Here is a 19,572-nt window from a genome sequence, read left to right as displayed (position 1 = left end):
TTGCAGTAAGTAAAATATTTTAATTAGATATCAAAATAGGTGAAATAAAGAAACCACAAATTGAAAACAAATATTTTTATTTAAATCTAAATTATTATAATTTTGTGATGCTTAAAATGTTGCCAGTCATTATTTTGTTATACCAATTCCTTTGTTCGCTTTGAGGTCAATAATAAAACAGACTACACATACATAAAACCATATTAGCGAAATGTTACTCTTACTTCATCTACCCTCTAACTACTGCTACATTACTAAATTGACAAAGTTCCACTTACACGAGATTTGATTACTTCACGTAGTAGACACTAAATCATCTTTGAAATCAAACATTTAAAAACGCCGCGTACGCCCATAGCGATGGGCACTCTAAAAAGAATACATAATTTAATTTATTTTATGGTTAATAACATTATTTTATATCTTTCAATTATTAAACTACATTAAGGTTAGTCGGTAAACGCTTGTACTTAGTAGGTACGTAAATAATGTTCCTATCACTAGGATTCATCGGGTAAGTCTAATATTTGTTGAACAAACGACGCGACGTCTGTCTCCTTCTGACTGTGCTCCAGGCAGAAGGGGTGCGTCAGCAGCGCGTCGTAGTTCGGTCTCTGTTTGTAATCTTTTTGAAGACTTTGAACTATGAGGTCCTCGAACTCTGGAGAGAACTGTCCGCTCGGCAGTCTCGGGGGATCGTCTTTGACGACTTGTTTGAGCTGCTCAAACGGCGTGCCCCACGTGTTGTAGGGGAACTTGCCCGTCGCCAGCTCGATCAGGGATATACCGAGCGACCACACGTCGCTGCGGATGTCGTACTGTCCCGGGTTGCCGCTCGGGTCGATCCTCTCGGGAGCCATGTAAGGCTTACACCCCGCGTCAATAGTCTTAGCAACTGAATCCACTAAATATCCAGAGATACCAAAGTCACACATCTTCACCTCGCCTTTCCTATTGATCAGGATATTGGATGGTTTCACATCTCTATGAATGACTCTGAGCTTAGAATATAAATAGTGTAAAGCACTGACCACAGAAAATGTGATCTTTCCAAGAATGTTTTCAGGTATGGTGCGGTTGTTATGGTAGACTTTCATGTAGAATTTGTCGAGGCTCATGTCCATGACCTCCATGCAGATCCAGACGTCTCCCTCGCGGAACATGGCACCGTAGAAATGCACCGTGTACGGGCAGGCACTGGCTCTCATGGACACATCCAGGTCCATGAGCAGGCGTTTCAGTTCTGTAGACTGACTGTTGAATGATGCTGTGATTCTCTAAAGATAAAAAGAAAATATAGTGTGAATATAATTATGAATAAAAACATATTTATTGATTTTTAAATTCCCAAAGTGACACAAAAAAAAAACAATTTTTTCCTTTGCTTGAACTGTACCACAGCTGGGCAAAGGCCCAGTGTGCGTTTTGTCTCCACACCTCCAAAGAATTATTTAGTGTACAAATACATTGGACATTATTTTCATTTAGTTCTTACCTTGACTGCCATAGTAGTATCACTAGGAATATGCTTCATCTTCTCCACAATGCCATAGGCTCCCCGGCCGAGGTCACAGATCTTTATCAGGTCATCTGCGTGGACCGTGAATGTCTTGTCGTCAACAGTAATTGTTGTCTGCTTATCCAAATTCCTTGGTGGGGTTCTGAGGAAACAAGTTGATAGAATCAGTACTTACATAATACTATCAATAGAGGTAATGTTTTTTATAGGTTGTGTTTTACAAGTTCTGGTTAAAGAATGTGATAGTGCAGTTTACAAAAATACAGGAATCAGAGTCAGATGCACCCAAGATCTAGTTAGGCTTACAAAATTTTAACCAAAATTAGGTTCAGATTGGTAAGATTAAAAATGTATTTATTTTAGTAACACAAGAATGAGGATAAAAAAGTTATCAGGGTCAATGACCTGTTAATCAAGATTGGATAGTAACTATATATATTATCCCCTCACAACTTTAATCCACTACATGAATGTTATTAAACTGTCAACAAGATAATTTCACAGTCAGCTTATTCTATGCTTATATTTTATGAATAACCCTCTCAGCTATCTGGTAACCTCAGTGCTGATTACAAGTATTTGTTCAGTCAAGGTTAGTGCAACCAACTTATTAGTGTACAACCAGAATTTTGTCAAACTGTGGAGTAAGGGGCGTAGGTGATTGATAATATTAGTATTCATGATATTTGCTTAAAAACTTATCTATTCCATCAATTATTTACTATTATCTGATGTAATTTTTTTGCAATTTTGAACTACAACTTGTGCTTAGTGAGCTAAAAAGAAATGCACATAAAAATTATATAAATAAATAAGTATATTTCGATATAATTTTAGAACTCCAGTTCCAGGCAATGGATATTATTATGTCAGGTAGGCAGAATTATACTCAGCTGACACTTACACGACCTGCTCTTCTGGGGGCTTGAAGTTGAAGCCCGGCGGCGGCAGTTTTCTCCTCGACATTGCGCCGACGTCCTCCCAGCGAGAATCAAGTCAAAATCTGTGAATCCTATTAGAATTTCACAAAATCCCTCCACGATTGCTCCAGATCAAATTATTGACTTTACGTTATAAAACACTAACTTTACATCTAAATCACGCGAACATATTTTAAGGCAATTTTAGGCGTAAGCTTTACAGTTGTTTATGTCGAATTATACAATAATATTTTAATAATTCTAAAGATTATGCACTCGGAAAGCAGGCAGCTAGGTTTTGACATTTAATTAGGTGGTGTTGCCAATAAAACAAAATGTTGTACCAAGCCAACAGCTTTTTTTCGGTTGATATTCTCGATTCGATAGACAATTTATCCTATTTAGGCGCCGTAGCGCCATGTAGGCTGAAGATAGGAATCACATTACCATTCAAAAACTTATTTATAGCAGCTAATCAAAGTTCAATTGATTTCGTCGAAAATATGACACTAAGCGGTATTAAGTAAATAATCTTTAAACAAGAATAATCGTTTATTTCTTACATCACTATTTAAATATTTCTTTAAAAAACATGGATCGGTTTATTTGGAAGAAAATCTGATAGCTCTAATAGCATCCTTTGCTTTCTTGACTGCGTCTTCTTTTATTTTATGCCGTTTCTCTTTTTCAGCCAACCCAACAACCACATCATGTTGTAATGCGCTCTTAACATTAGCTTTAGCAAAAAGTTTACTCAACACATAATCATCATCATTATCCTCTTTTTCCTTACGTCTATGTTTTTTCTTTTTAACTTTCTTCACTGCCACTAGATTTTCTAGTTTAGATTCTGGACTTGGGGAATGTTTTCTTTTCTTAGATTTTTTTATTTCCTTATCAATGCAAGGTTTATCTCGTTCAGGTGTTCTTTCTCTGATTGGTTTTTCATTTACAAATGTTTCCTGTGGGTCAGGGACTCCTTTATCGTCATCAAGACTCTCTTCCTCTCCTTCACCAGGCTCACCATCTTCCGCTGCCTTTTCTTGACTATTTAAAACTGTTTTCAGCAAATTCTCTTCATAGTCTTTCTTTACATGCATATTTACTATATCCAATTCTGACAATATGTTTTCAAAAGGAACATTTGTCACTTGATCATCAACTAAGTTTATTTCAGGTACTTCGACTTTAGGTGGGTTGAGTAGCATTTCTCTTTTCTTTTTGTATTCTTCTCTGGGGTCTTTCTCTTCTTTCATATCCTTTTTATCTACTTTATCTTTTGAAATCTTCTTACTTATCTCTCTTGCCATCCTTCTCATAGCTATCTTTTTCTTCTTTGAAAATGAGACATCACTAGAAGTTTTATCATTACTTTTCTTACTTTTGGTATTGTTATCAACATTTATTTTTGTATGTTTAAAAAGTGATGCAGTTTCAGTGTCCCCATCACAGTTAAGTTCTTCAAGAGTGAATAATCCTTGTAGTGTACTAGTGGTTAACACATTCTTTTGGTTGGGGTCAATTAATATTTTGTTGCTGAGAAAATGTTTGAATATCTGTCTTTGATATATCTTTTCTTCAATAGTTCCAGCTGACAGAAGTCTGTAAACTGTAACATTTCTTTGCTGACCTATTCTCCAAGCTCTTTCTTTAGCTTGATCATCAGTAGCTGGATTCCAATCAGGATCATAAATGATGACTCTGTCAGCACCTGTTAAATTAACTCCTAATCCTCCAACTCTTGTGGTGGCAAGAAACACCAAATATTCAGGATTCTCATTAAATGTTTTAATCATGTTCTGCCTCTGACCCACATTTACTGAGCCATCCATTCTTAAATACTTAAATTCTTGAACTTGTAAATACTGCTCTAGTAGACATAACATTCCTCTTGACTGAGAAAATATCAGGGCTCTATGACCTTGTTTCTGCCAAATTTTCAATAATGAATTAACAACAGTCATTTTCCCAGATCTTTTGTAGTTGCCAAATCTTTCTTCATCAATCTCATCACACTCTTCATGAGCTTCGTACAGGTACAAGTCAGGGTGATTACATATCTTCCTTAAAGTACACAGAGCAACCAGTATCCTTGCTCTTATAGGGTCTCCATATTTGTTATCTTTGTCCAAAATACTCCTAACAGTGGTGCCAGTGAGGTAGCCCATATAAAGATCTTTTTGTTCCTGAGTTAAAGCACAGAACAAGACTTGCTCATTCTTCTCCGGCAGTTTTATATGACTTTGAACTTCAGCCTTTGTACGTCTTAACATGTAAGGTGTAATAATATTTTTTAAGGCCTTTGCTATTTCTAAGGCAGTTGCTTCTTGATATTCAGTGGCATTAGCATACCCTCCTTGGGTGATGGGTGTAGCAAAATGATCCATAAAGACATTGTACGTGCCCAACAGTCCTGGTCTCATGAAATCAAACAATGACCACAGTTCTTGCAAACTATTTTGCATGGGAGAGCCTGTTATGAGTATCTTATGAGGAGTTTGAAATTTTTTCACAAGCTTACTGACTTGGGTGTCAGGGTTTCTGATTTTGTGACCTTCGTCCAAAATGATGTAATGCCATTTTCTTGCAGTGAGATCTTTTGTGTACTTAACAATGCCAGCATATGTTATCAATAGTATTCCATGAGATGTATGCAGGTCCCTAATCAGTTGATTATGATTACCTGCATGAGACCCTGTATGGTGGAGTACAGCCACTCTCAAATGTGGACACCAAAAGTGGAAATGAGACACCCACTGGTAAATAACAGTAGCTGGAGCCACAATGATGGTGGGCCCAAGGCCTCCCCAAGCACCCAAGTCACTTTTAGACAAGCCAGCTAGGAATGCAATTATCTGGATTGTTTTACCTAGACCCATTTCATCTCCAAGCAAGCCTCCGGACTCTACCTGATGTAGTTCCCAGAGCCACTTGACACCAATTTTTTGAAACTTATACAACTGTCTCCAAATAAAATTAGGCACACCCAAGCCATTTTGCAGCTCATGGAGTTCCTCTGGGTCAGTGTTTCCCTCCAGCACATATTGTACATCAGCTGTCATAGTTCCACCATCGTAATTACTTGCTTTAGCTGCTGCTAAGTTTGCCTTCCAAGTTTCCAGTCTCTCATTGTAGAGAGCTGTGTCTCCATCATCCACAATTTTCTTTAAGGTTTGTTTAGTTCTAGTGTTTGAGGTAGACGGCCCAGAGTTTATGTTAATTATATCATCATCAACGTCTTCGTCTGAGGGTAAGTACTCATGATCAGAATCCTTGTCTGACGAAATAGTAGTAGATCGCGACCTTGAAGTAGTGGGCACTGCAACATCCTTGGTCGTTTCTTTAGGAGACTGCTTTCCAAACTGCTTGGATTGTTTCTTAGATATAAGTTCAGCAGCAGCTTTGCTTTTTTGAGAAACATTGTCCTTCTTACTTTTAATTACATCTCTTTGTTTCGCAAGAGCAAGTTGACTCTCCAAATATTTGTTTATATCAACCATAATGTATAAAAGTCTTGTGTTTTTGCTAACTTTTTCACATTTTTCTTTCGTAATAATTTATGAAACCATAAAATTATTGGTAATTATGAAATAAATATAAACTTGTTTCTACCTGTCGGCATTCCTACATTAATGACATTATCATGCCTTATTACGAAGACACCTATAAGTCATCTGCAGTAGCATTACTGCACACATGTATGTTATATCTACAGAATCCTTGAATGAAAATGGCTGCAATTACTCATTTTTTTATATTTTTTGTCATAAATCTAGATTAAAAAAAAATTAAGCATGAAATCATTGCAAATAATTCGAACCGGGGGCATTTACATTCTTCTTAAACAGTCCACATGATGTCACTGTTGTAATGACAATGACGGAAATCAGTACTTGACAGACTAGCAAAATGTCGAATAAATAGAAAATACACGTGCGGTTAAATAAAACACACGCGATTATAATAAGGAAATATAAGTCTATTTTACAATTCATTAACTTATCTGTTAGTCTACGATATTTTTTTTATTACTTGCATCGTATGCAATAATAATCCTTAGCATCTCTACAAAATTATCACTAATTTCATAACCTCGTGTGTTATTGGTGGAATTCGTTAAAAAAATGCAGAAAGTTAAAAGAAAATCCAATGAAGATGGTGTTAGCCCATCAAAGAAGAAAAAGGTAAACTTTGAAAACACCGACAGCAAGCCTGCGCAGGGCGAGAATGGAAAGAACAGTAATTTTAAAAAAGATTTTAAGAAGGATGGAGCGAAAGGCCCCAATAAGTTTGGTAAGCCAAAATTTAACAAAGACGGCAAAGGGAAGCCTAATTTTGTTAAAGGTGGTAAAGGTAATTTCAGCAAAGATGGTAAAGGTAAGCCTAATTTCTCCAAAGATGGCAAGGGAAAGCCAAACTTTTCGAAAGACCAAGCTAATGGAGAGAAACCGAAATGGTCTGAAATGAAGAAAGAGAAGAAGGAATTGAGGCTCGTGAGGCGTAAGGCTAAGGCCACTGCTGAAGTGTTTGAAGTGTCACACAAGGCTAAGCTGTTGGCTGCACAGATTCAAAGGTATTATGAACTTTTGTCTGTTTTAAGGAACACCTAGCCATTTTAACAGTTTCTTTAAAGAAAATATATTATTGCGACCTCGATGGCGCAATGGTCATCATGCCGGACCGCCGAACCTGAGGTCCCGGGTTCGATTCCCGGTTCGGTCGACATTTGTGTGATGAGCATGCTTGTTGGCCGTGGTCTGGGTGTTATGATATGTATTTATAAATATGTATATATGTAGCTATATGTAGTTTATCAGTTGTGTTAGCACCCATAACACAAGTTAATAAATAACTTACCATGGGGCTAACCGACCGTGTGTGAAAAAGGTGTCCCAACATTATTTAAAAAATTTAGATTTTTATTCTAACTTTAGAGACCTTATTATCACAGTAATTTTTAATTTGTAACTGTGTTTATTTACATTATTACAACAAATTTAGCAAGTAACGGACATACATCTTGTCAATTTCTTTTCCATTATGTATCTACTGATCTACAATTATTTTCATAACTAATACTTCAATTTACAGGAAAGTAGTAAAGCAAGATTTCCGAATGAACTCTTGCAAGGAGCTGCACTGTTTACTGAAAGGCCATTACAAGTCCATAGCCCTCACACATGATTTAAGCCGAGTCATACAAGTACTACTGAAATACGGTCCAGACGACATCAAGAACGAAATTACAGAAGAACTATTAGACTTAATGGTACAAATGGTACAGTCCAAGTACGGACAGCATGCGGTGAAACGTATACTTAAATACGGTACAGAGTTTATTAGACATGAAGTCTTAAAGAAATTTTTCGGTCACATCGTGTCGATAGCTACTCATGCGATTAGTGCGCCAGTGTTGGATTACGCTTACGGAGAGTTTGCCACGAAGAAGGAGAAATGCCATATGCAGCAGGAGTTTTATGGAGATATTTATAAGAATGTAAGTTTGTTTCTTTGTGCAGAAATATATTTTATAAATAATTTGTTTGATTGGGAATATTTTATTCATTTGTTAAATTGTTTGTGAGTATGACAGTAAATTGGGCTTCTCTTTGCAGACAAAAGATGACAAAGTGAAGACAATCAGTGACACATATAAAGACAGCCCGGAGATGAAGACGGCTATACTGCAGGCCTGTAAAGCCAACATACAGAAGATTCTCGACAAAAACTTACATGATGGAGAGTAAGTATTATAAGTATTTTCTCAAAAGAAGAAAGTAAATAATAAATTGTCTTCAAATCAAGGTTTTATTTCAACTAAGCATGCACCTTTGGGCATTCACTAAAAGTTAGAGTTTCATGGTTGCTAAAACAAGGTCTTGTAAAGGAACAAACTCATATATTGAGAGAGGCAGCTAAAACTAATTGTTTTTTTTTATTATTATTTAACCACTGAATACTGGTTCTAGTTCAAGCACAGTTCAAGAATTTTTAACCAACTTCTCAAAAAAGAGGAGGTTCTCACTTCCAAAGGGGAAGAGGTTCTCAATTTGTTCAGACCTTTTTTAACCTAAATTGTTGACTAATTTTCCAGATTATTCCACTCAATCCTGTACGACTACATACGCGAGTGCAGCGCGGAGGACCGCGTGGAGTTGATATCGACGCTCAGTCCTCTCATAGTACCGCTCAGCAACTCGCTGCCGGGCGCCAACGCTGCCTCCATCTGTGTCTGGCAGGGCACTAACAAAGATAAGAAGGTAAGTGAATGGAAAGAAAGGTGTTCAAATTGAAAAGAAAAACAAATCTGTAGAAATTCTATTGAAGTATGAAAACTTTTGGACGCCAATGTCGTATACCTTTCATTCATATCTTTTTATTTCACTCAGGCACGCAAATTTCGCTCAGGGTAGATAAGGGTGGGACCGCAAAAATAGTCAATGATATATAAAAAGACTGCTCTTCTATCACTAAACAAAGTTACCTCCAGAGTTTAAAACTAAACCTCCCTTTGCAGACTATCCTGAAAGTAGTAAAGGAGCATGCAGTACCTCTCAGCAAGCACAAGACTGGCTACCGCCTACTGATCGCCATATTCGACTCTGTTGACGACACAGTTCTTGTCAAGAAAGCTATTGTTTCTTCTCTAGCTAGTAACCTGAAGGACATTGCTAAGGACCACTGGGGTAACATGGTAAGTTTTACATTAAATATCTTCTTACTGGCCTGTTCCTAAGTTATTTGCCATGGTTTAGTATGATTTCCGCTTTCATTCCTCTATGTCAGCCATCATATTGACATCTGCTCCCTTCTGATTTATGTCAACTTTCTGGCAATCTATCTTTTCTCTATCGACATTCATAATCAACACACTTTTTTATCATGTTTTTCACACATTTTACATTACATATGTATACATTTTGCTGACTACTGCTTTAAAATAATCTATTCTTCAGTTTATAATGATATGTGTACCATAAATATGTATAACCTTTTTCCAGACATTACACTGGCTGGTAAAACCCAAAGACTCAGGGGCATTCCATCCCAGTTTCATAAAGTTCCTTGAAGAGGGCGCCAAAAGCGGCACCTCAAAGAAAGATGCAGAGCTTCGAGTGTCGGAGCTCAGGGAGGCCATCCTACCTGCTTTGAAAAAGGATATAGAAGAGGACCCTGACTTCTGGCTCAGTAGTAAAACTAATATGCTTTTGGCGGTCGCTGTGTTGTCGATAGGTACGTCAAACTTGTGTCATTGGTAAAGCTATCTTATAATGGCACTGCCTCTTTATTAACAATGCTATATTTTTCGGAAGATGTGCTTTCAAAAAATCATATGCAGTAATTTCATTTGAAATTTCTATTTTACAGAGTCAAGTAAGGAGATCCTAGAAGCTTTAGCTAAGGTTATTTGCAAGCCTGACTGGCGCATCACCGCTGACGGCAAGGATTCACTGGCGGTCGAGGACGCTGGCATTCACATGTGCCTCAAGAAACTGGCAACACTGGATAAGGACAAGGATGGCAACACTTTGGGCGAAGCTATCTCTGAACACTTGGAGGATGAAACTGTGAGTTTTCACAAATTTTTATTTTTTCATTTATTTATTTTCTAACATATGATTTACATTTTTAAATATTAAATATAAAAATAAAAAACATTTAAAAATATAAAAAATAGGTTGCCACCGATATCGGGCACAGAGTCCAAGGTACCGGTGGTTAGGGTCCCAGAGACAGAAACCTCCTCACAATACGTGCCGTATCAAGGAGTACTGCCTTCTGAATCAGTCCCTTGATCCAGCCGCCCAACGAGAGCCTCCTGAGGTGTTCGTCGAGGCTCTTGGCTATTAAACCATTGGCCGTAACGACAATCGTCACAACAACAGCCGTGTCGACACTCCACATGGCGACAACCTCGTGCGCTAAGTCGAGATACTTTATTTGTTTCTCTTTCTCAGCTTTCACAAGGTTCTCGTCATGCGGAACGGCGACATCGACTATCATCGCGCGGCGCGCTAATCGATCTATCACCACAATATCAGGCTTATTGGCTACAATAGTCCTGTCAGTGATGATAGATCGATCCCAGTACAACGTGATATGGTCCTTTTCGAGAACTGGGTCGGGCGCATACCTGTAGTACGGTACCTCAAGGTCTACAAGGTTGTATTGCAGAGCAAGCTGCTGGTGGATAATCTTGGCCACTTGGTTATGTCTGTGCAAATATTCACCATTAGCCAAACGAGAACAACCAGATATAATATGTCTGATAGACTCACCCGGATGGTGACATGCCCGACATATGTCAACCGTCCCGTCTTTCACGATATATCTCCGGTAGTTATTCGTAAGGATAACTTCGTCCATAATTGCACATACAAACCCTTCGGTTTCTCCAAACAAGTCACCGAAGCGTAGCCAAGATACGGACGCATTGAAGTCTACATCGGGGCCATGAATAGCCCCGAAGAAGCGTCCGTGTAGCTGTTTGCTCTGCCATACTTCCTTGCGATCATGGGTAGTTAGTACCACAGGTCTGCGCCAGTTCTCATTTGCCAACGATAGCGGGGTGAGTCCTTTGTCCACTGCTACCATATCACGATGCATACCCACGTCGCTTTTGAGAAGATATTCTCTGAGACTGCACACCTCACGGTTGTGGAGCGTCTTTGCATTTAAAAAGCCTCGGCCTCCACATTTCCGTGGGATGTACAGTCTCATCACCGACGATCGTGGGTGATGCATTCGTTCTGCGGTCAGCAGTGTGCGGACTCTCCTATCCAAGGCATCCAATTCAGTTTGAGTCCATTTGAGTATGCCGAAGGAGTACATCAGGACTGGCATGACCCAACCATTATAGGCGCGAACCTTGTTGCCGCCTGATAAGGAACTTTTTAGGACCTTATTCAGGCGGCCAAAGAAACGCTCCCGCAATGACTGTTTCATGACAGCCACATTGATGCCTAACCCCTCCGCCATACCCAAAACTGTGAGTTTATATTTAAGCTTTTTTCTATGATCGATTTTCTGTAACATGTAATTTAATCTGAGTAACTTCGTAATACATAATACTAGCTTCCGTCCGCGTCCCAAGATAACCGCTTCCAGTAGCCAAATGGTGACAAAAATTATCAATTATTATTATTGCCCTTCTCTCGGGTCTAATTTTCAACTCAAAAGGTTCAACCATTCTTGAATTATAAGTAGTGGTAACTAACACAAAGAAGTACCTAAAATTTATTTTCTTTCTTTTCTTTACCTATATCAAATATTTTTTTAATCAAACTTTTTTCAGATTAAGCTATGGCTGCCTACTAACAGAGGTTGCTTCTTCCTCCTCAAGCTAATTGAAAGCAATAATGCCGCCATTGCTAGTGCTTTGAAAAAGAAAATTAAACCGCACACCAATATCCTGAAACAACAGTCTTCAGAAGGTGCAAAACATCTGTTACAAAATGTACAGAAGAAATAAATGTATTTTTTTTAGCATTTAGTATTTTTATTTTAAAGTAGGTACACAGTGTTATTCAGCGTAGGTTGGCCTGCTTGTGGTCAATAGAATATAAAACACATTGTAAAAATTTAAATTCTTTATTGAAATTAATGTCTATTATGCACAGGCCAAAAATACTTAATTGTGCTTACTTATAAATAACAATTCGCTAATAAATCATTATTTTTTAATTAGTATAATATGAGGCAAGACTTAAATGCTATTGTAACTTCGAGTGTTTCTACTACAACTAGTTATGGTAAAATGCAATATTGTAGGTTGTATTCCAGTCTATTTACATAATGTTAGGGCTATTTCAGATCTCAACTACGACTAAGCTATTCTGAATACCAATAGCTATACTTATTTTTTTTTAATGCATAAAGGTAAGAAAATATTTTTTAAAAGATAATTCTAAAGTAGAAGCTCACTGCCAGAGTTATAAGTGAAGACTTACCCCCTTACTTATAAAATCTCTAATCACCTACTAAGCAACATTTTAACTAGTCACTACTATGTCTTAAGTAGTGATTAAATGTTAGTTAAGACATGCTTAAGCTACGTTTATAAGTAAGAATTTTCTTAAACAGCCCTTAAGTATTACTTATATTTAATTCACGTTTATAAGTAAGGCTGTTAAACTATTCGAATTATAATCGAGACATGAGTTCCACAATAGTAGTACCCATATTAATATTTTAAGCCATTCGAATTTATTATAATGGAGGCATGAGCTCCACATATTAATAAGATTTATAAAAATAATTGACTTTCAACATCATCTAAGACACTACAAACTTTTCAAAAAATATTTTTACATAATTATTTTACAGCTAGTAAACATACAACAGAGGCTTAGTACAGCTGCTTAGCAGCACAAATTATTTGAACCTACTATTTTCCTAATAAAGCCTAAAAGTTACAACTTATTTTTAAACATTATTTTCTAACCCAATTTTGAAGGAACTTCTACAATTATTTTGGCCGTATACAGAAAGAAAGCTGAAAGAAGCTGAAACTTATAAGCGCTTATCGGCGCGTGTTCATATATTTTCGTGCGCGGGTTACCAGCGCTGTCAAGCGCCGATAAGCGCTTATAAGTTTCCAGCTTCTTCCAGCTTTCTTTCTGTATACGGCCTTACTTTGAACATTTGTTATTAAGTAAGTACTTTGGATGTCATTCCTTTTTCCAAAGCTTGCCTATAGGCTTCTCTGGCACATCATTGATAATGTTCAGTGATTGCTGCAACAAATCTTCTTGGATGGACTCAATAGACCTGTAAATAAAAGAATTATTTTTTAGGACGATAATCTACACTTTGAACGGTAAGTTTATATCCAAGGCGAGCAGCTTCATCATCATCATCTCAGCCATAGGACGTCCACTGCTGAACATAGGCCTCCCCCTTTGATCGCCACAGATACCTGTTGGAAGCGACCTGCATCCAGCGTCTTCCTGCAACCTTTATAAGGTCGTCTGTCCACCTCGGCAAGCAGCTTGCCCATTGAAAACTGCATGAAAAGCAAAAAGTATACAGAATTCTACAATAAATTACCTGTTAGCATCTAAAACTTCCCAGTTGTCTTCTTTTAACTTCTGATAGGTTTCAGATACTTTCTTTTGGAAGTTCAGTACCTCATACCTGTGAGCAAAAAATATTTTTGTTGATTGACCTGTAAGTGGACCATTAGCCAAAACATTTTTGGCCTAGTTTGATAACATTTATCTATCTCAGTGACTGACCTTTCATTCCCAAAGCCATTTCTTTGTTTGATAGAGTCAACAGGCATTGTAAGGAAGAATACCTTATCCGGTTTCGGGAGACCTACATCAGGAGACTTGCACCAATTGAAATCTAAACCTGGAACAAAAAGGTTTGTTATTGTTAAGTACATAAAAGTTTTATTGATATAATATAAATTATGATATTCCTTTAGCAATAAGAAGGATATTGAAAGTTCAACATATACAGCTAAATAAATTTCAGGTTCCATTTTAACTAAGTCTGTAAATGAAAAAGTGAGTTTTTTCGCTTTTACTCTAAAATGATTGATAAAATGAGATTTGGTATGGCAATAAGGGGTAGAAATAGATTTTGGTAGGTGTAGGACTTAATTTTGTCAGCATGCAGGCCAAGACAACCGTCTAGTATAACAATAGACTTTATATTCACACCTTTAGCAGCCGAGAATGCAACCCCAGAGTAGCAATATCTATCTACAATGATTGTGGTGCCAGCTTCTAATTTCTTAATTATATTCTTAGCTCTTTCCCATCTATTTGCTGAGAACAACAAGTGGATTACTTCATCTGATAAATCATTCTGAAAAATAAACAAAACAAAAAATCTTTAACATTTTTTTTGTATTCGAAACTATTGTAATTTAAATCATTGTTAAGACAAAGGAGACTGGGCAAGAATGTATGAAGTTTGGTCCAAATGTCCACCATGAACGAGACCTATTTAATTAAATAGTCCACTTAATTTAGAGTAACTTTTTAGGAAAGTAAAAAAAAAACAATGCCAAAAAAAAGTTATAGCCAAAAATGTATTCTTAATTTTCAGTAGTTTTTGTATGTTATCATTATTATTTTTTATTTTATTCCATTTCCATTTTTCACATTTGGACCGGAATCGCCCATTGTCCTTATTTGTTATAATTATGTGATGGGGTTTATGACCCTTAAATTACAAGTTTAGTTCTGCGGCGCCATTGTGGGATAAAAATGCTTACAATTAATTTATCATGAAAAGATAGATTAGGATTGAAAATAGATAAGATTGTATTAGGCTCAAATGTAGGTTATTCTTTAATCTTATCTACAGCAATCTGCCGTAGGCATACAAAAAATATAGATAGCAAGTTTTGTTGATAAGGTTACATAAAACTAAAATTATTATTATTAAATAAAAAAGAATGATATACCTTCATTTGCAAGTAATTGTTTATAATTTTCCCAACATCTGTGTTCCTGGCCGGGAAATTAGTGTACTCAGCATGGATGTTCTTGTTTTTCAAATTCTCAACTGGGAAACAAAACATTTTAAAAAATCTTTAACTATTTTTTATAACAAATATGTTTTTTTTTTTTAATTCAACTGTTTTTTTCTTTATTATTGTTAGATTTATTCAGAATCTTCTTGCAATATTTTTTTAGCTAACTAGACACTTTAAAAATAAAGTCTAAACCAACCTAAGACAACCCACTGACCCAAAATGTATTTTATCCTATAATGAACATGATTTAGAGATTTTCTATTCTTAATAAGCACCCAAGGTGTGCATGTGCATGTTCGGTAAACCGGTTCTGCATGAGAGCATACATACTGCAGAAAAAACAAAACTTACCAAGCGTTCTGGCTTGAGTCGACTTTCCTGTCCTATCCACCCCCTCAATAACTATTAGTGCTCCACGTTTCATCTTTAGATCAGTAGTATGTATCTTCTGTTAATTAAAAACGACCTTCCTATTATATTCGAAGGGTTACGTTCCGTTGAACTGTGCCGTTGAATCAATTAATGCAATCTCTCTCAAATGTGTCTAATAGTACCTAAAAATAAACACTGTGCTGTCACTTAAACACAGTAACTATGAGTTTCTGGATAATACAACTGATACAACACAAGATACTTAGATAAAGAACGAGTGTTCCAAAACAATACCTATTTACTTTCTGTATCCTTTTTTTTTTCTCTTCAGCAGAGAAACATGGTGTCAATGCTGATGCTGTCTTTCTTCGTGGCTTCCCTCTATATTAGGTACTTTACTCTTTGCTTCGTGGATTTGACAGCAGTGGTAGCGCAATGTTTTGCAACTGGTAACATTCTTATCAATTTGACATATTCATTCACGATTTCACAAATGTCATTTTAGAATCAAACTGCGCTGCAAGGGCCTGCTTTCGGCTGTTGGATTTCTTTGTTTTTATTTTTATAAATTAATGTAACTTAATCCGTGTGAAAAAAATACTACAATCATGAAAAAGGGATACAAGGTTACTGATGTGAAGAGAGAAAAGAAAATTGGCGTCGCGGCTGAAAATCTGGAAGAGTTGATCGAGAAATCCTGCAAAAAGTTAGGCGTAAGTGGAAACTTCTTTGTTTATATTCAGTTTTAGTGCATAAATTGATAATTTTTGATTAGTTTAATGTATTTAGACGGTAGTTTTAGTCATGATTAGCAGTGTTTATCGTTGCGACAAACGGGTCAGGGTGAAGCCTTGACCGATATTCATGTACCTTGACCTAATTCCGCGAGTCGGGACTTTCAGTTCAATGTCAGCTGCGCAGAATGCCGGCTATGTGTGGCGGAGGACGGGACGCACGTCGACGACGACGAGTACCTGGCCACGCTGCCTCCGCAAACACTCTTTATACTATTGAAAAATACTGAAAAAATGGTCACTGGTAGGTATAGGTTTATTACAGGAATATGATGACGCGAATGTTTTGCTATAGAAGATAGGCACAATAAGTCCATCTTTAGCTTCCCTAAATGAAAAAAAAAACAGCTTTACTGTTAACAATTTACAAAGGAACACATAAAATTAATCAATAATCATCTTTTATCAGACTTTGACTACTACTATGATTTGATCCGGTCACAAAAGAAAGAGTACATAGAAACTGGGGCTGCAGCTAAAGAGTTCCTTAGCACCAACATTAAGGAGAAGTTCAAGGTGTTCCAGAGGTACATTCAGGCTGCTGATGATGCCAAGACCATGCTTAGTGAGAGGGCTCAGGACCCTGACTGGTTTGAAGGTGAGACTTTTAACTTATTAGTACTTTCCTAGTAATTTTAGCTCAGCCTTTCAGCTCATTTAAATAAATAAATAATGCCGGGACATTTTTCACACACGGTCGGTTAGCCCCACAGTAAGTTATTAATTAACTTGTATTATGGGTGCTAACACAACTGATAAACTACATATATACATATTTATAAATACATATTGTAACACCCAGACCACGGCCAACAAGCATGCTCATCACACAAATGTCGACCGAACCGAGAATCGAGAATTTACGATACAGAAATGCGGTATATTCCAAGGCTTCGTTCATTTACGACGTTATAAAGTTATGTTACATTTTTATTAATATTTCTTACAAAAAATAAGATGTTCAATAAGTCTCAGGTCCCAAGGGACTGACTCGTCTGACATTTCCTTCTCTAAAAATAGCCTACTTTCAATCATTTTCCCTTAAACAGTCAATTTTATGTATTGAATGCCAAATCAACCGGAATATTGAGTGTAAGTCCTGCAGATAATAAGCCGCTGTTTTAACGCTTCTCTGACTGAACACAAATAACGAGGTTTTGTGGGACCAGAGTGAGTTCCGCGAAATTGCCTAGTTAGCGAAACTTTTAGCCAATTTCAATGTGTACTTTTCTGCATACAATTTTCATAAATCGAAAAGCACTCTTTCGGCTTTTTAGACGTCATTTAGCCAATTATGTTTATTAATATTGCCCAAGTACTGTTTAGCTCATTAATAAGGCTCGAAAACCGGACAGAGAGCTATAATTAATGTTTTCGAGGATCTAAAGGGCCATTTATCTTTTGTCTAATTTTACTCCGTTTTACTCTCCTTGAAAAAGTACCTGCGCGCTAATTAAGGCTTAGTTTTTCTTTCAAATTACGGAGCGTAAATAAAAAGTTGTTCCAACGTATTAATTAGGCAGCCCTTTGAAGCCCAGATGAACCCAGTTAACAATTAGGCATATTAAATCCAAATTAACACGTGGCAATTACGCTTAAACTTGGGAAGGTCGTGGGCGAAATAGAACGTAACTAATTATGCTGTGCGGATTACTTTTTCTTCCAATTCAAGAGCCTATGATGTTCCAGGACTAGAACCATCAGAGAAAACGAAAGAGCAGTCGATGTCCAAACGCGTTAAAGAACGAATGCGAGGATACTACTACAAGACAAAGTCTGCTCTCCAGGCTTCCGACGTCTACATACACTCAAAGAATGGCCGAGGTAAGAAGCTCATAGACCAGTTCTTAACAGATCTGCGTAACATTCTCGAGTCTCACAAATACAACGAGACTTACTTCAACCGCAAAGCAAACAAAAACGCGCGCATTTGTGACGAGAGCGGCCTGTTCCAATGCGGCGGCCTCTGGAGCACCGACAAGTGTCTCTACGAAGGCGAGCACGTCATCAATCCCTACAGGAGCCGCGAGGAACGCATCATATTCCAAACATGGAATCTCGACCATAAGATTGAGCTATCAAGGTCCATAATCCCGAAAATTCTCCAAGCGATCGACGGCTTGTACAGCGGTGACATTAAATGTATTTCATGTGATAGGGATTCGAAGGTAGGCGGCATCGAAGCCGATAGGTATTACTTGCAAATATTTACGCGCGAAAACCTAAAGCTGGTACACATTGTGTGCCATTACAAAGGCAAGCATGACGCCGAGTCGGGCGTGTACACTCTGTGCAAGAAGTGCTTTGGCGGCCAAAGTATTGAATATAAGTAAGAGATGTTTCTAAAAAGCGTTCAATACACATTCGGGATTTAGACAAGTATTTTGTGAAGCGAGAAAAATTGCCCAGTCCTTAAGATTTATGAGCGTTATTGTACTTGCTCGGAGTTTAATACAAGCCTGACAAACGCAACTGTGGCCTGATAATAATTTATTTTCTCGTATGAAATATGTTCTCTGAATACTGAATTTGTAATTGAACACATAGCTGCAATATTTTTTCAAACAAAGTATATTTCTATTCATATGTTATATTGTATTGTATGCTATAATATACATATGATATTTTTTTCGCAACCTGTGATAGAATGAAATCTTGTTGCGTTGTTATCTTGCATCGCCTTATTTGATTGCTATTTTGATATTTCTTATACTTTATTATATTTTTTACCAAAGATCATGGGATAATAATAATTTATAATACAATTGCGAAAGCGCAGTATATTTCAAAACTAAACTCCAATAGAATCGATGTCGGATAATAAAATCAGTAGCTACAAAAGATTTTTATACCGAGCTTGAGAAAAACAAATTAAACTTTTTATTGGATATTTTGTATTCTACAACATCGCAATGTTCCCCGGCTTATAGTTTGTCCGGGCCTGCTTAGCATATCGAAATTGGTGTACTTTGTAAAATTGTCCACGACATCTTAAACTCGTGTTTTTATTTTAAAGACTTCGTTTCAGTAGATATTTTTTTACGCAAGTTTCATGAATTATTCATATTATCTTTAAGTAGGTATGTATAGCTAAATATATTTTTATTTGCAATGTTTATTTAGCAATGAAACGGCTATGTTCACTAGAAATCATGTAGTTTTTATACGTAGTGGTTGTTCCTTTTATAACTATATATTTAAAACTTTTTATTGTTGATATTAAACCATTTCTATTCCTTGATTGATCTCCTAACCCTTCATGACATAGTATTAGAGCTATTATACTCATTTGTACTTATTTAATTAAGTTTAATTTTTAATTTAAATGCATATCTTTACCCAGATTTTATCTTAATAGAATTGGATGTTGCCTGCGACTGCACTATAGATTTTTCTATAAAAAATGTTTACGAAATATAAAGAAATATTTGTGTTAGAATATGGAGCGAAATTTTCATATCGCTCAGGGATATT

General features: G+C 36.7%; 5 protein-coding genes across 5 annotated transcripts; 2 read left to right on the top strand and 3 right to left on the bottom strand.

Annotated features, from left to right (window-relative positions):
• Window positions 1-60: 60 nt before the first annotated feature.
• On the bottom strand, window positions 61-2,767 carry LOC124632976 (dual specificity mitogen-activated protein kinase kinase 6). Its single transcript, XM_047168026.1, has 3 exons — window positions 2,424-2,767; window positions 1,496-1,661; window positions 61-1,277 (listed from the first exon to the last, which is right to left on the bottom strand). The coding sequence occupies exons 1-3, from the start codon at window positions 2,483-2,485 to the stop codon at window positions 501-503; spliced, it is 1,005 nt and encodes a 334-aa protein (XP_047023982.1). The 5' UTR covers window positions 2,486-2,767; the 3' UTR covers window positions 61-500.
• A 205-nt stretch (window positions 2,768-2,972) lies between these two features.
• Window positions 2,973-6,047, bottom strand: LOC124632904 (DNA excision repair protein ERCC-6-like). The gene has a single exon (XM_047167914.1). It carries the CDS (start codon window positions 5,937-5,939, stop codon window positions 3,042-3,044), a length of 2,898 nt encoding a protein of 965 aa, XP_047023870.1. The 5' UTR covers window positions 5,940-6,047; the 3' UTR covers window positions 2,973-3,041.
• Window positions 6,048-6,321: 274 nt separating this feature from the next.
• On the top strand, window positions 6,322-11,928 carry LOC124632905 (protein penguin). Its single transcript, XM_047167915.1, has 8 exons — window positions 6,322-7,012; window positions 7,531-7,936; window positions 8,055-8,182; window positions 8,534-8,699; window positions 8,957-9,133; window positions 9,441-9,672; window positions 9,808-10,007; window positions 11,735-11,928. The coding sequence occupies exons 1-8, from the start codon at window positions 6,564-6,566 to the stop codon at window positions 11,909-11,911; spliced, it is 1,935 nt and encodes a 644-aa protein (XP_047023871.1). The 5' UTR covers window positions 6,322-6,563; the 3' UTR covers window positions 11,912-11,928.
• An 86-nt stretch (window positions 11,929-12,014) lies between these two features.
• LOC124632907 (thymidylate kinase) lies at window positions 12,015-15,742 on the bottom strand. Its single transcript, XM_047167917.1, has 7 exons — window positions 15,599-15,742; window positions 15,284-15,486; window positions 14,861-14,961; window positions 14,109-14,256; window positions 13,677-13,794; window positions 13,489-13,575; window positions 12,015-13,209 (listed from the first exon to the last, which is right to left on the bottom strand). Exons 2-7 carry the CDS (start codon window positions 15,354-15,356, stop codon window positions 13,110-13,112), a joined length of 627 nt encoding a protein of 208 aa, XP_047023873.1. The 5' UTR covers window positions 15,357-15,486; window positions 15,599-15,742; the 3' UTR covers window positions 12,015-13,109.
• Window positions 15,743-15,808: 66 nt separating this feature from the next.
• Window positions 15,809-19,248, top strand: LOC124632906 (DNA fragmentation factor subunit beta). The gene is made up of 4 exons (XM_047167916.1): window positions 15,809-16,017; window positions 16,207-16,342; window positions 16,508-16,696; window positions 17,788-19,248. The coding sequence occupies exons 1-4, from the start codon at window positions 15,913-15,915 to the stop codon at window positions 18,429-18,431; spliced, it is 1,074 nt and encodes a 357-aa protein (XP_047023872.1). The 5' UTR covers window positions 15,809-15,912; the 3' UTR covers window positions 18,432-19,248.
• The last annotated feature ends 324 nt before the right edge of the window (window positions 19,249-19,572 follow it).

This window comes from Helicoverpa zea, chromosome 9 (genome assembly GCF_022581195.2).
Source record: "Helicoverpa zea isolate HzStark_Cry1AcR chromosome 9, ilHelZeax1.1, whole genome shotgun sequence".
Taxonomy (NCBI): Eukaryota; Metazoa; Arthropoda; class Insecta; order Lepidoptera; family Noctuidae; genus Helicoverpa; species Helicoverpa zea.
This window is presented reverse-complemented; position numbering and strand designations above follow the sequence as displayed.

Excerpts from the sequence above, each read along its gene's own strand:
- LOC124632907 (XM_047167917.1), bottom strand. The coding sequence starts at position 15,356 with ATGAAACGTGGAGCACTAATAGTTATTGAGGGGGTGGATAGGACAGGA. Across the intron at positions 13,576-13,676 it reads AATGGCTTTGGGAATGAAAG|GTATGAGGTACTGAACTTCC; the intron begins GTCAGTCACTGA and ends TTTTGCTCACAG. Across the intron at positions 13,210-13,488 it reads GAAGTTTTAGATGCTAACAG|GTCTATTGAGTCCATCCAAG; the intron begins GTAATTTATTGT and ends TTTTATTTACAG.
- LOC124632976 (XM_047168026.1), bottom strand. The coding sequence starts at position 2,485 with ATGTCGAGGAGAAAACTGCCGCCGCCGGGCTTCAACTTCAAGCCCCCA. Across the intron at positions 1,662-2,423 it reads CCCCCAGAAGAGCAGGTCGT|AACCCCACCAAGGAATTTGG; the intron begins GTAAGTGTCAGC and ends TTGTTTCCTCAG. Across the intron at positions 1,278-1,495 it reads ATACTACTATGGCAGTCAAG|AGAATCACAGCATCATTCAA; the intron begins GTAAGAACTAAA and ends TTTTATCTTTAG.
- LOC124632904 (XM_047167914.1), bottom strand. The coding sequence starts at position 5,939 with ATGGTTGATATAAACAAATATTTGGAGAGTCAACTTGCTCTTGCGAAA.
- LOC124632906 (XM_047167916.1), top strand. The coding sequence starts at position 15,913 with ATGAAAAAGGGATACAAGGTTACTGATGTGAAGAGAGAAAAGAAAATT. Across the intron at positions 16,343-16,507 it reads TACTGAAAAAATGGTCACTG|ACTTTGACTACTACTATGAT; the intron begins GTAGGTATAGGT and ends ATCTTTTATCAG. Across the intron at positions 16,697-17,787 it reads GGACCCTGACTGGTTTGAAG|GACTAGAACCATCAGAGAAA; the intron begins GTGAGACTTTTA and ends ATGATGTTCCAG.
- LOC124632905 (XM_047167915.1), top strand. The coding sequence starts at position 6,564 with ATGCAGAAAGTTAAAAGAAAATCCAATGAAGATGGTGTTAGCCCATCA. Across the intron at positions 7,937-8,054 it reads ATGGAGATATTTATAAGAAT|ACAAAAGATGACAAAGTGAA; the intron begins GTAAGTTTGTTT and ends TTCTCTTTGCAG. Across the intron at positions 8,183-8,533 it reads AAAAACTTACATGATGGAGA|ATTATTCCACTCAATCCTGT; the intron begins GTAAGTATTATA and ends CTAATTTTCCAG.